We start from the raw sequence: 11572 nt of genomic DNA, 5'->3' as shown, positions 1-11572 counted from the left end.
GTGGTAGTGGTGGTGGTGGTAGTGCTGGCGGTGGTTGGCTTGGTGGTGGTGGTGGTGCCCTGGTGGTCGTGGTTGTGGGGGTGGTGGTGTTGCTGGTCGTAATGGTGATGGTTGTGGTGGTGGTGGTGGTGGTGGTGGTAGTGGTGATTGCCTTGGTGGTGGCCATGCTGGTAGCCGTGGTGGTGCTGGTGGTGCTGGCCATGGTCGTAGTGATGGTGGTGGTGATGGTTGTGGTTGTGGTGGTAGTGGTGGTGGTGGTGACTGTGATGGTCGTAGTGGTGGTGGAGGTGGTGGTGTTGGTGGTGGTTGTGGTGGTGGTGGTGGTAGTGGTGGTAGTGGCCGTGGTGGTGGTTTTGATGGTGGTTGTTGTTGTTGTGGTGGTGGTGGTTGTGGTGGTCGTGGTGGTCGTGGTCGTCGTGGTTCTGGCTGTTATGATGGCGATGGTGGTGGTGGTGGATGTGGTTGTGGTGGTGGTGATGGTTGTGGTTGTTATGATGGTGGTGGTGGTCGTGGTGGTGGTGGTGATGGTGGTGGTGCATGTGGTGGTGGTGGTTGGGGTGGTGGCAGTGGTAGTGATGGTCGTGGTAGTGATGGTGGTCGTGGTTGATGACGACACTCCATCGTGGAATCACCGGAAAATAGCTTCAATCGTGGAATCTCAAAACATGCAACTAAGCTCTCTGGTTTCTCGCTGGAAACACATACATGGTATTTGGAACCCTAGGAGGAGAAATCCTCATCTAAAGGTGAAGGGTGAGCTAAGATGAACGGTGGGAGTGTTCTCAACCAAATCAACATTCATCAAAGTTGTGATTACAATAGCTAGCTGGCCTTTTATAGTGAGAAGAAGACCACCATGAGGGACTGAACAGAAAAAGGAGAAGAGAATGTCGTTCTAATAATCCTAACGGCGAGATCCTAAACTAACGCTATGAAAGAACAAGCGTCGTGAAGTAGTGATGGTGGTGGTAGTGGTGCATGTGCTGGTGGTGGTGGTGGTGGCTGTGAGGGTGGTGGTGGTGGCGACGATGATGGCGGTGGTTGTCGTGGTTATGGTATTTGTGGTGGTGGTGGTGGTGTTGGTGGTGGCAGTGGTTGTGTTTGTGGTGGTGGTGATGGTGGTGGTCGTGGCGTCCGTGAAGGTGGCCATTGTGTTGGTGGTGATGGTATTGGCGGCCGTCATGGTGGCCGTGGTTGTGGTTGTGGTGGTGGTGGTGGCTGTAGATGTGGTGGTGGTGGTGGTGATGTTGGTGGCCATGGTGGTGGTGGTGGTGGTGACAATGGTGGTGGATGTGGTGGTGACCAAGAGCAAATGAGCAGTCAGCCACTTTTGAGAGTAAAAAGCAGGAAACAATAAAAGTTTAAATTTGAGGCAAGGAGAACATCAAGTGATAGATTTAATGACAAACTCAATGGAGAGCCAATGAAGACAAGCAAGAATACAAGCTAACCAATAAAGAAGGCACACAAAAGGAACCTAAGGAATGTATCTAGAATATGATGAATAAAACTAAAATCAAACAAGACTCAAACCAGTTGAATCAAGAGCACATGCACATTGTATTGGAAAGGAATGGTCAATACTAAGTGTGAACCGTTTTTTTGTTTTTAATTCACTCTTTCTTTTCACTCAAGTGAGTTAAAGATTATCCATCAATGCAGATTTTCACATCATATTCTTGTCCACAAATTTTCTTTTCAACTCACATAAATCACATATGCAATTAATCTTTGAAAGCATAGTTCACTTCGATGGCAGTTTTCCAATTCCATTCAAGTGGTCAATGGCATGTGACAGATTAAAAAATTGATTCAACTAACAAAAATATTTGGAAAAACACAAGTAAATAGTGTAGTGAAACTGTAAAAGAAAACACATAATTTCAGTCAAAGAAAAACATCGAAATATGCTGGAATCATCAGATTAAAGCACTAGTTTGACTCAAACAATTTGACAGTGCAAAATAAAGCAACATGAACCAGTATGGGATGAAGACTTAGGATATGAAAAAAACCAAGTTGAGGCACCAAATTTCATAAAACATGAAGAGAACAATAGTAGGCAATTAATCAACAGAACTAATGCTGATGCAATGAAATAGAAATGGCTGAACAACTTCACTCACAAGAAATACCATTGAAGATTTAGCAAACAGAATGTTCACAGATCGAACATGGTATTACAGAATATAAGCACATATGCAACTGAGAGACGTGGATAACTCTAAACTAGTGCACATAGTTGCAGCAAAGGAAATAAGTTATAATAGCAGACAAATGTTTGTCACAGACTGAATGAATGAACTATACTGCAACAATTTTTAATGCACATAATCTGCGGAAACATAAGATGTAAAGCAAAAAAAGATTAATCAACATTCAAGACAAATAACTAAGCTAACCACAGAAACAATAACATGTGATTAAGTAGACACACAAGTAAAGCAAATGCAGTTTCCATTCAGATTCCAACGACCAAGCAAGATGTCCAAAATCTGGATATGAATTGATCAAAGCAAATCTAAATTGCAGAAAGAACATGAAACCCGTGAATGCTCAAATATATTGATACAACACTCAAACTTAAACAAATATACTAGTCCATCAACAATATTTGAGCACAAAACCAAGATTTAATCATCTGTGAAGGAATAGAAGACTGTAGTAAACAAGGTACTTATAATACCTATGCTTTCACGGACCAAGCTTGCATTTCCACACATAGATTCTGATATGAATTAGAGTACAATGTGATGGAATGCGCATGAAAGGCTTCAGTCACAACTTGGCTAATAGTTTCAATTTCAGTAAAGCAATAGATTCAAAGTGAAATGCAAAGATAGATGCACACAAATTGAAACAAGAGCACTTTAAGTAGAAATTAAACACGAGTAGTGAAAAAATGAAGCACTGTAGAATATTTCCATTGATCTACTAACAATATTAGAACTCCATAACACATACCAGAACAGAAACTAATGAGTCAAACACCAAACAGGAACTGAATGAGATGCGAAATAGTGAACAAAACACATTGTAGGCACACATCTATGGAATCAATAACATATAAAACAAATTAAACACTTCCCAAGACAAAACAGAGATCATAAAATTTTAAACCAAAGTAAAAAAAATGAAATCAAACCTAAGACATGCATTTGAGCAGCAGATTCAGAGAGCTATGACAATGAATCACGGTATTGATTCAGAAAATTAGATCAACAAAATTTGAATCAATTTCAGCAAGGAAAACATATCAAGAGCACAAAATCAACACCAGAGAAGCAAAAATGACTCAAATGAATATAGAACAAGACAAAATCGAACATATAAAGAGAAAAACAGTAGAGATAATGCTCGAATACTTAGCTTTCACGATATTTGAGAATCGAGTGGTTCTGAATACCACTTGATGAGGCTCCTCCATCGTGGTGGTGGTCTTTCGACGTGGTGGTGGTGGTCGTCGTTGTCGTTGTGGTGGTGGTCGTCGTTGTGGTGGTGGTCGTGGTGGTAGTGGTTGTGGTGGTTGTGATGGTGGTGGTGGTGTTGGTCGTTGTTGTGGTAGTGGCTATGGTGGTGGTGGGGGTGGTGGCTATGGTGGTGGTTGTGGTTGTGGTAGTGGTGGTGGTTGTTCTGGGGTTGTGGTGGTGGTGGTGGTGGTTGTGATGGTGGTGGCGGTCGTTGTCAGTATGGTTGTCAAATTTGTAGTGTTGGTAGTCGTGGTGGTGGTGATGGTGGTTATGGTGGGGTTCCTGGCCATGGTGTTGGTGGTGTTGGTGGTCGCGGTTGTGGTGGTGGTGGATGTGATGGTGGTCGTGATAGTGGTTTCGATGCTCGTGGTGGTAGTCGCAGTGGTGGTAGTAGTGGTGGTGGTGATGGCCCTATTGGTTGCCATGGTGGTGGCCGTGGTAGTGGTAGTGATGATGGTTGTGGTGGTGGTGGTGGTTAGGGTGGTAGTGGTGGTGGTGGTGGTGGTGGTGGTGGTTGGCGTGGTGGTGGTGGTGGTGCCCTGGTGGTCGTGGTCGTGGGGGTGGTAGTGTTGCTGGTCGTAATGGTGATGGTTGTGGTGGTGGTGGTCGGGGTGGTGGTGGTGGTGGTAGTGGTGATTGCCCTGGTGGTGGCCATGCTGGTAGCCGTGGTGGTGGTGGTGCTGCTGGCCATGGTAGTGGTCGTGGTGATGGTGGTGGTGATGGTTGTGGTTGTGGTGGTGGTGGTGGTTGGGTGGTGGTGGTGGTGGTGGTGTTGGTGGCCGTCGTGGTGGTGGTGGTGGTGGTGGTTGTAGTGGTGGTGGTGGTCGTGGTGCTAGCAGTGATGGCGACCATTGTTGTGGTGTTTTTGTTGATGGTGGTTGTTGTGGTGGTGGTCGTGGTTGTGCCCGAGTTGGTGGTGGTTGTCGTGGTGGTAGTGGTGGGGGTCATAATGATGGTGGTGGTGGTGGTGGTGGTGGTGGTGGTTTGGGTTGTGGTGGTTGTCGTGGTGGTGGTCGGGGTTGTGCCCGAGTTAGTAATGGTTGTCGTGGTGGTGGTTGTCGTGGTGGTGGTGGTGGTGGTTGTGGTGATGGTCGTAAATATATTTTAGGTGTCAAATGGGAGTAAATATATTATAAATAGGTGTAAAGATATTTTAGGTGTCAAATGGGAGTAAAAAAATTTGGTGTCAAATGGGTGTATGATGAAGGATTATCTTGTTCCTTTTTAAGATTATTGAATATGGTGTGAGTTGATTAAGAAAGCTGAGTGAAATCCCCACTGGACATTAAGATAGCAAGCTATCTAGATGTGAAGGTTCCTTTCACAAAGCTCAAAAGAAAAAGATGATGGATTGATTCAAAATGAAAAGGCAATGGAAAGCACATAAATCATAGAATACCAAGAACAATTAAAGGAAGAAGAAAACATAAAATGGAAAGGGAAGAAATGGTAAAAATGTGAGAAGCACGCCACTACAAGGCTAGGCTAGAAGCCATGACAACCTTGAAGATGAGTGGATGTGTGCCGCCATTGTATGCAAGATGGCTTAAAAAGTATTCACTCCCTAGGGAGGAAACTCTCACAAATGGTTGAGACACAAGAGTGTTTTTACTTCAAAATGTTCAACCCTTTTACATGTCTAGGAGCACCCTTATATAGAAGAGTTTAGGGGCCTCTAAGCAAATAAAAGATACCTAAGGATGTCTCTACAAAAACCAAACCCTAGCTTCTAGAAACTAGGTCAAATAAGGTTACAAAAAATGAGAGACAAAAGAGCTAGCTATGGTGTGTGCAAAGCTAATTTCGTTCTGCACAAAAGGAGACAAAGAATGTGTCTCATATGTCTCCAAAAAGTGGCCAAAGAGTGCTAAAAACAAAGGAGACCAAAGGTACTAGGTACACTTGCTTCATGCCTTTTACTTTATGCTTTATGCCTTTGCTTTACTCTCTCTTCCACATCATTTATGTCCCAATCACCATGCGCTGTAGACCGGTAGAATTTAATTAATTAAATAAATAATTAATTAATAATACGGGAGGGGGTAATAATTATGAACATTAATTATGGTTGGTATGACGTGGAAGAGTGCTAGCTCATATGGTTGAAGCACTTTGATTGTTCGAGAGGATTGGGTTCGAGTCCTATGTATGCTAACTTTTGATGTTATGGTTTTGTTATTTAATTTATGAAACATGTTCTTGTATGTTATGATACTTGAATTGTGAAGGTTAGCATGAAACATGATTGGTTGAAATGGTTATGCACTTGAGTGGTAACAAAGGGGTCATGGGTTCAAACCTTAGAAAGGCTAAATGGAATTATGCTTGTTTTTATTTTGCTAATGGTGACTTTAGAGGAAATGGAAAGGTTAACAGAGGCAATGGGAAGCAGTACGGCCAAGGGGGGGTTGCATTCCCATTCATGATGAGAGATGGAGGGTTATTAAAAGGTAAATGAAATTAAATTCGTTTAATATTTTTAAGTAACCTAAAGTACTAGTTTAAAAGGAAAAAGTTGGAGTTTAGGCAAGGTTTTGGCAAGGCTGAACCTAGACTTAGAAAACAGAGGCAAGGGTGAGTGAGAGGGGCTGACGTGAGGGAGTTGAAGGTAGAATTGAGGGAAACCAAGGGTGGCCATTGGTGATCAAGGGAGAGCTTCATCAATTGTTCTAATTTAAGCTAAGGAACCAGGTTAGGGGAGCTTTTACGCGTTAACTTTATTTTTAATTTGAATGGCATGCTAAATAGGGTAATTCATGCGCTGATTAATTTAATTTGATTGGTATGCTGAATTTGGTATGATTATGTAGGATTTGTATATTTCATTTTTAAAGATTGTAATTCTGGGAAATTTTCCAGAATTAGTCTGGTTGGTGGTGAACTGCCGCCAGACTATCTTTTCCTTCCTAGGCCAATTTAGGGTTCCTATAGAGGAACCACCTGCCAGATATAGCCTAAAATAGATAATTTGACCACTGTTGACCAATCCTTGCCCAGAGTTGACTGGTTGACCAGTCTTGACTTTTGACAGCCCATTGAGAGACTGCCACGTGTCAGGGAAGTCTCTCTCCCTATTAGGGTTTGGCTGCCGTGAGTGGTTCAGGCGAGATTATGGTGGTTGTCGCGGTGGCTGCGAAATTGTCGCGAAGGTGTTGTGGGGTCTGGACTGTCAGGGGGGGGGGAAGTGGCGTCACGGTGGGGCTGGATGGTGGAGGAGCAGGAGGCTCGAGTGCGATGTGGTGGCTGCCATGGAAGCGATGCTGTCGACAACGGCGCGGGAGTGAACGGGGTCGACACAGTTCTTACGTGAGCGCGACGAGGGGCGCAGGTGCAGGCGCAAACTCGCGGTGGCTTCCATGGCGAACTCGTGGTGGTTTCCATAGCTTTGATGGTGGCGCGAGAATGATGTAGCGGAGCTCACGTTTGCTGCTGCAGGACTCGCTAGTGCTGCAACAATGGTGGTTGCCGACGACGTGAATGAAGGAGCACGTTGTTCTGACGCGAGGAAGCATGGAGGACCTCGAGTATGGTGCAGCAATGAAGGCGCGATGGTGGCGCGATGGTGTCGTGATGGTGGCCGAGAGTTGCAGAAGATGGAGGTGCGATGGAGACACGAGGAAGACGACGTTGCGGCTGGAGTCATGGCGGCGCGGGAGTGGCAGGTTCGAGATGTTGAGCGCGACGGTGGGGGCAGCAGTCCGGCGGGAGTGCAGCGGTTGGCTGCATTCCGGCGTGAGCTGCGGTGGTCGGACGAGGTCATGGCGGCAATGAAGGTGGCGGCTGCTTAATGGAATGGAGATGGAAGGAGAGAAAGAGTTAGGGTTAGGGTTTTGGTTGTTTGAAGGAGAGAGAGAGAGTGATGATGTGGCATGTTTCGATTAGTGATGTGAGTTAATGGAAGATTGATGATGTGGCAAACTGTGAATGGTTAATTTAGTAAGTGGAGGATTGCCACGTGGCGAAATCTGATGGATTAGATCTTAAGTAACATTAAGGGTGCAGCTTAGTAAAAAGGAGGGGTGCAAAGCAGAAATTTAAAGTTAAATTACAGAAGGGGGTGTAAACCTGAAAACAGGGGGTGCAGCTAGCTCTAGAAATATTTTATTTTAATAATAGATATTCCATTTCGAAAAAGGGGTGTAAACATGAGAATTGGGGGTGCATTTAGTACCTGAACTATTTCTCTCCAAATTCCTATTTTGGGACTTAATTTATGAATTAAAAGATTCATTATTTACACCCTTAAGGACCTAAATTAAATTACACTTGCATTATTAAACTCAAGAATATCTAATAATAAATTTGATGCAACTAATATCAAATTTGTAAGCGCAAAAATAATATTAAATTCCCCAAAAGTTAATTATTGAATGTGAGCCAAGGTTCGACTCATCATAGCTTCCAAGCGGTCTGGAAGCTGTGGCGCCTAGCGGTACGTGTCTCCCGCCAGGCGGTTTAGCTGCTGTAAGTCCTAGTTGTTGGACTTCATAGGGTGTTCTACAAGCTTCTGGTAGTGCTTTAGAGTGAGGTTGTTGGAGTTCCTTGAGTTGTGGCTCGGAACGTATCCCTTGAGTTGTGGCTCGGATAGGGGTTAAGCACGTGGTATTCCTTGAGTTGTTGCTCGGAATAGCATCTCTTGAGTTGTGGCTCGGGATGGCGGACGAACACGAGGAACCTTGAGTTGTGGCTCGGGTTGGCGAGTGTGGCCGGTATGAGTGTGCTGGTTGTGGCCAGTACGGATGGGTCCAGATAGATTGCCCTCCTCAGTTGTTGGCTGACGAGTTTGGTAGTCTTGGGACGATACGGACTTTGTTTGTATGTGGGAACTCTACCTGGCGTTGCGGTGTATGATCCGTAGCATGTATTCCCGTACGTGCTCTATCAGTTGCGGCCGATAGGTATGGCAGCAAGTCACCTTGAAGTAATTAGCAGACGAGGTAGAACACGAATAAACGTATTGGAGATTGAATCGAGGGAATAAAAAAATATAGGGCAATGTGGAAAGTTAAATTTAAGTGATGTTATGTGTATGTATACTGATTTATATATATATATAATATATATATATATATATATATATATGTTTATAGCTTCGAATATATATGTGTTTTATCTGCTAAGCTCACCCTATCTGTGTGTGTGTGGCGATGATCGTGTACGCGGTACACGGGAGCAGATGCTGGTGATGTAGGTGGCTTAGGTGCAGCTTAGGCGCGGAGAGGGGATTGAGTTGGGGAGACTTTTTACTTGTATTACTTGTTTGGAAATATTTGTAAACCCGGATGGGTGACTTAATACATTGGATTTTAATTATGTGATGGACGTTCTAAGTTTTTATCAGCAATTAATAAAGTTTTAAATTTTCCCGCGTTTGGGGAAAATGAGGTATTATTAAACATGTTGTCTTAATTATTCCAATTATTTATTTATAAATTAGTAATATCCTGACGGGATGTTACATTTGGTATCAGAGCAATGGTTTTCAAAATGATTTTGGGGTCTATGGGGAGTGAGCATACCGCGTTACGTTTGTGTAACTAATTGCTGTGTTATTAGTTTATTTTTGGATATGAAATCCTAATATGGGCTGTGTGTGTGAACCAGCTATAATATGTGGCGTGCATGAGCTATGGCTAACAGGAGGAGGAGGAACACCGCTGGAGCTGATGACATAGCTCAAGCGATCCATCGTATGGTGGACGCGATGCAGCCCATAGCGGCGCCACCCAGAGCTGTAGTGGCACCTACCGGCCAGTAGCTATGGAAGATTTCATGAAACACCGGCCGGCCAAGTTCTCTGGCAAAGCCACTCCTGACGAGGCAGATGCTTGGATGCGGGAGTGTGAGAAGATCTGTAGAGTGCTGGGATGCACAGATGAGCAGAGGCTGTTGTTTGTCACGTTTCTTCTGGTGGCAGACGCAGAGTATTGGTGGCAGGGGATGCAGCAGTTGATGCAGACCCGTGGGGAGCAGGTGACGTGGACTGTCTTCAGGACGAGGTTCCTGGAGAAGTACTTTCTCGACAGTGCGAGGCACGAACGGGAGGCAGAGTTCCTTACTCTTCAGCAGGGGACTATGACCGTGGCGGCTTATATAGAGAGGTTCGAATACCTGGCGCGTTTCTACACTCCAGAGGTTACTGAGGAGTGGAGGTGTAGGAGGTTCGAGGGCGGATTAAAACATGAGATACGCCGCTTCATTGTGCCACTTCGGATTAGAGAGTTTCCAGTTTTGGTCGAGCAGGCCAAAACCGTGGAGCAGTTGGAGACTGGGTCGAGTAGTGGGGGGAAACAGTAGAGGACTACCTCAGATGTCAGACCTCAGAGGAAACCTTATAGCAGACCGCCGACTACCTGGGGAAGATTACGGTGTTTTAACTGTGGCGGGGAACACTTGAGGAGGGATTGTACTAAACCTGCCAGCAGTACAGGTGGAGGCAGTAGTACTGGTAGGTGCTACGCATGCCAGCAGACAGGGCACTTTGCACGTCAGTGTCCTACAGAAGACAAGCTGGTGGTGCGCCAGCTTACGAGACCAGTAGGAGACCGACCTAGAGCACCGGGGCGTGTGTTCGCCTTGACGACCACAGAGGCGAAACAGTCAGGTAATCTTTTGCAGTTTCTATGTTTGTTGTGTGACCACGAGGTAGTGGTGTTGTTCGACTCAGGAGCCACTCATTCGTTTGTGTCTAATGAATGTGTGAGGAGGCTCGGGCTCACGATGCGAGAGCTGGGGTGCGAGCTTTTAGTGGCGACGCCAGCGTCTGGAGAGGTATCCACCACTTCTATGTGCGTGGGGTGTCCTATGGAGGTGGCAGGCCGTAGGTTCAGGTTGAACCTCATTTGTTTGCCGATGGAGGGTCTAGACGTGATTCTGGGCATGGATTGGTTGTCGAGCAACTATGTCGTCATTGATTGCGGGCAGCGTCAGATAGTGTTTCCTGAGACGGTGGGGCTAGAACTGATCTCGTCTAATCAGGCGGCGAGAGAGATTGAGGCTGGAGCTACCTGTTACATGATTGTGGCCCAGGCAGAGAAGATGAGCACGGTTGAGCAGATCAACAGGATCCCGGTAGTGGATGCATATGCAGATGTATTTCCGGATGAGATTCCAGAACTACCGCCTAGCAGGGATGTAGATTTCTCCATTGACCTCATCCCTGGCGCTGGGCCAGTTTCTATGGCACCGTACAGAATGGCGCCTGCTGAGTTAGCTGAGCTAAAGAAACAGATTGAGGATCTGCTTGAGAAGAAGTTCATCCGACCGAGTGCATCACTGTGGGGAGCACCAGTTCTGTTAGTGAAAAAGAAAGATGGTAGCTCCCGGTTGTGTGTTGATTACCGGCAGCTGAATAAGCTAACGATAAAGAATAAGTACCATTGCCGAGGATTGATGATCTGTTGGATCAGTTGAGGGGAGCTGCGGTGTTCTCAAAAATAGACCTGAGATCTGGGTATCATCAGATCCTTGTCAGGCCGGAGGATGTCCAGAAGACAGCTTTTCGATCACGGTATGGTCACTACGAGTATGTAGTGATGCCTTTTGGGGTGACCAATGCGCCGGCTATATTCATGGATTACATGAATAGGATTTTCAGGCCATATTTAGATCAGTTTGTAGTAGTGTTTATCGATGACATTCTGATCTACTCCGAGAGCAGAGAAGAACACGCAGAGCATCTAAGAGTAGTATTGGGGATTCTCAGAGAGCACCAGTTGTATGGGAAGTTGTCGAAATGTGAATTCTGGTTGGAAGAGGTACAATTCCTGGGCCATGTGATCTCAGCCCAAGGAATAGCCGTTGATCCGGCGAAGATAGAGACTGTGGTGAAGTGGGAGAGGCCCCAAACAGTTTCAGAGGTGCGAAGTTTTGTGGGTTTGGCAGGGTATTATCGACGGTTTGTGGAGGGTTTCTCCAAGATGGTGAGTCCTCTTACACAGCTTACGAGAAAGGACCAGCCTTTCTCGTGGACAGACGAGTGTGAAGCTTGCTTCGAGGATATGAAGAGGAGACTGACCACCGCACTGATATTGGCAATCCCTGACACGACTAAACATTTGAGGTGTACTGTGATGCCTCGTATCAGGGGTTAGGCTGTGTGC

General features: G+C 45.5%; 1 protein-coding gene and 1 pseudogene across 1 annotated transcript; both read left to right on the top strand.

Annotated features, from left to right (window-relative positions):
* The first annotated feature begins 101 nt into the window (after window positions 1-101).
* Window positions 102-3949, top strand: LOC114194898 (glycine-rich cell wall structural protein 2-like). The gene is made up of 2 exons (XM_028085304.1): window positions 102-227; window positions 3689-3949. The coding sequence occupies exons 1-2, from the start codon at window positions 102-104 to the stop codon at window positions 3947-3949; spliced, it is 387 nt and encodes a 128-aa protein (XP_027941105.1).
* Window positions 3950-9230: 5281 nt separating this feature from the next.
* Window positions 9231-11563, top strand: LOC114194897 (annotated as a pseudogene).
* The last annotated feature ends 9 nt before the right edge of the window (window positions 11564-11572 follow it).

The sequence above is a fragment of the Vigna unguiculata genome, chromosome 8 (assembly GCF_004118075.2).
Source record: "Vigna unguiculata cultivar IT97K-499-35 chromosome 8, ASM411807v1, whole genome shotgun sequence".
NCBI lineage: Eukaryota > Viridiplantae > Streptophyta > Magnoliopsida > Fabales > Fabaceae > Vigna > Vigna unguiculata.
The sequence above is the reverse complement of the archived record's forward strand: the minus strand, read 5'-3'. Positions and strand labels throughout refer to the sequence as shown.